The sequence below is a fragment of the Oratosquilla oratoria genome, chromosome 20 (assembly GCF_046742065.1).
Source record: "Oratosquilla oratoria isolate Oo_2021 chromosome 20, ASM4674206v1, whole genome shotgun sequence".
Classification (NCBI taxonomy): domain Eukaryota; kingdom Metazoa; phylum Arthropoda; class Malacostraca; order Stomatopoda; family Squillidae; genus Oratosquilla; species Oratosquilla oratoria.
In genome coordinates this window covers 29,215,044-29,218,222 of record NC_134796.1, presented here as the reverse complement: position 1 = coordinate 29,218,222, position 3,179 = coordinate 29,215,044, and the positions used below count along the sequence as shown (strand labels likewise).

Sequence of the window (3,179 nt, the reverse complement as noted above, 5' to 3'; positions counted from 1 at the left end):
CACCCTGTAAATACAATAGGCACTTCTCTTTGCGTTGGGATCCACGAAACTTCAATTTTCTTCAGAACGTCTTCTAAGCCGTCCGTTCGTTGAAGTGTGTGTGTGTGTGTGTGTGTGTGTGTGTGTGTGTGTGTGTGTGTGTGTGTGTGTGTGTGTGTGTGTGTGTGTGTGTGTGTGTGTGTGTGTGTGTGTGTGTGTGTGTGTGTGTGTGTGTGTGTGTGTGTGTGTGTGTGTGTGTGTGTGTGTGTGTATACGCAGGAAGGGGTCACTATGAAATGTTATTTCTATTTTTCAGGAAGTCGGGAAGCTTCTGCGGGATATGGACGTGACGTACCACCTGCACAATGGGTATCAACTTAACTGGACCGTCTACAACGATTTTATATACCGTGAGAAAGGCCACAATGACCGGTTCGTGACCAGCAAACTCATGCCTGGGTTTCGCTTGGACCATTTCTACAAGGCTAACTTCTCAAAAAAAAATACCGAAAAACGCAATAAATATGGGCCCAGAGAAATATTCGTGAAGCTTCTGAGGCATTTTTCTGAGGAGAAACGTCCAGCTTTGGTGATAATCAACACCGGGACTTGGGCAGTGGTTAAGTCGCGTGTGGATTCCCTGGAAGGCTTGGATAATTTTCTCAGAGACATCTCGGACTCAGCAGCGGCCATACGTGCCGTGGCGAAGAAAATCCCGGTGATGTTTTGGGTCTCCGACCCGTTCAAATCATATGGGTTGGCTTATGATAAGCGTGCGTTCAACGACAAACTCGAATGGACAACGAAGACCTTACTGTGGAAGCTTCGAGACTCTGACGTCATATTGTGGGACTCTACTCTGCCTTTGGCCCACTCCTACAGCAGGAACTGCTTAGTTCTGGGAGGGGACCCTAAGGGCTACGACCATTTGACTGGCTCACAGGACTGGTCCTGTTTTGATGCAATACATACGGGGTTCGTGGCAGTCGCCCTCCGCGCCCATGTCATCCTCAATTACCTGTGCAACGGCGTTGAACAACGTCAAGGCGTATGCTGCACGTGAGGCACCTCGGTCCAGACAATGACTGACGCAAATTATGGACGAATGTTTGTGGAGACCGTTACTACTGTGAATTATAAAGTAATTCGGAGAGTTGTGATTTTTTAACTCCCCAAAATTTTATTTAAGATAGGGATTTCACTAACTTAAGTTAAATCAGGAAAGTAGGGATTTGACCAATTTTGTGACACGTCTTGGGTCTCCATAGAAACGACTTATGCTTGGGTTGAACTGAGCTCCTGAGACATATGAGCATACACTGCATTCATTAATTTCAATTGTCATTTCTCCATGACTATGGAGGACCTGTATATTTATGTACCATTCCGACTTATTCCTTTACCCCCCAAAAAAAAAAAAAAAATAATGATAATAATTATCCGTTACACACACTGGAGCACGAAATACTGAACGATACATACAATACCTGAAAACCCCAATTACAATTTCTTTTACTCCTGATCAACAGCCAAACATCTTGTGAATTATAAACAGAACGAATGGATTGAAATATTGAATTACTGACCTCCAGGCAATCTCAGGTCTGCTTGTCCCAGCTTGCCCGAGCGTTCGGCCTTCGTCCACTGTTTGTATATGATGAAAATGGATAATAAAATGGAGTAAATGGTATTTTATGTTTTGTTCATATACCTTCAGACAGGCCCTGTCTCCCCCACCCCCCTCAGATCGGCTCTTTCACCATTTCCAGTTGGGTCCTTCACACCACTTTCAAATAAGCTCTTTCTTCCTTGGAGGGTAGTGTGGTGTCCCTAACTCCCCCTCATGAGCTTCTACGCGATATTTTGGCTTATTGTGTCGTAGTTGTAGTACGTGGGGGAGTTAGGAACATCAAACTACCCTCCTTCCCGAAAAGTAGCACTCTGGACAGTCGCACAGAAAATGGCTCGGTAGAGCCGAGATTGTGTTTTCATGAGGATACAAATGCCTGTAGTACAGATGTAAAGGTCAGGACTCACTACAACTCCCAAGTCTCTCTCGCACTCAGTTTTCTCTAAAAACGTGTTATCTAAGCTATATCTGCTTTCGGGGTTGTGTATGCACTATGAGATACTAAAGTCCATTTTCCATTTCACAGATCATCTGAACAATTTGTTAAGATCTTCCTGAAGAATCTCGGCGTCTTCTCCTGACCTAATCAGGCATCCTATTCTAGTGTCATTCGCAAACTTACTAACATCACTATTAACCCCATTGTCCAAGTCGTATAACTACATAATGAACAATAAGGGGCCCAAAACCGAGCACTATTTGGATTTTACACTCTTTATGGTTACCCGCTGTTTTCTGTCATTGATCCAAGCCCTAATCCATTCAAACACTTTTCTTCCCATGCCATGGGCTTTGACTTGATTTAGTAGCTTCTGGTGGAGCAACTTGTCGAACACTCTGCTATAGCGGTAAATAACAACGTAACTATCATTGTTATCTGACGCCTTGTATACTTTAGTGTAAAAATATAAAATATTAGTCACACATGATCTACCCTTGGAGAAAAGCTGTGGGTCACAAATCAAATTATGTGGGGACACTGTGTACCACTTTGGCAGCCGCCAGAACATTGTTTTGGTATTTCAAGGTTTATTTATGTCACAGCTGACGATACTCGAACAAAACCTAGGATATGAGTCAAACAGATTCTTTCCTTCGACATCTGAGGCAAGTAAAACAAGGGAAATCATGGACAAGGCCAGAATATCCCCACGCCAAGTCAAACAGAAGAGAAGTGCAAAAAAAAAAAAAAAAAAAAAAAAACCGAGTCTGCAGATTATCAACCTGGGGGCTTTGATGCACAGGCCTAATGTAACATTACGCCTATCCTGGCAACAAGGAGTTGGGTGACGCCCAATGATACCATACCCTCTGAGGGATTAGTATTTTGTCTTTTAGAATACATCTGCATTCATCTATGTATTATAAAAGACAAAAGGGGACCAGGTGTCTATATCAACACGGATGACCTCACACACCTTCCCCATAAAAGTGATCTGAGATGACCTGAATGACCTTCCTTGAAAATCTGACCTCTTGAACATTATCAAGTGTAAGCTAAGGAACAAATCACAGTAGTATTGCTCTAAAAAAAAAAAAAATACTCTACTGTACATAGTCACCTGAACTT

The 3,179-nt window shown here is 43.0% G+C and overlaps 1 protein-coding gene across 1 annotated transcript; it reads left to right on the top strand.

The window, feature by feature from the left end:
- Positions 1 to 245: 245 nt before the first annotated feature.
- Positions 246 to 1,610, top strand: LOC143036057 (uncharacterized). Its single transcript, XM_076203313.1, has one exon. The coding sequence runs from the start codon at positions 320 to 322 to the stop codon at positions 1,040 to 1,042; it is 723 nt and encodes a 240-aa protein (XP_076059428.1). The 5' UTR covers positions 246 to 319; the 3' UTR covers positions 1,043 to 1,610.
- Positions 1,611 to 3,179: the final 1,569 nt, after the last annotated feature.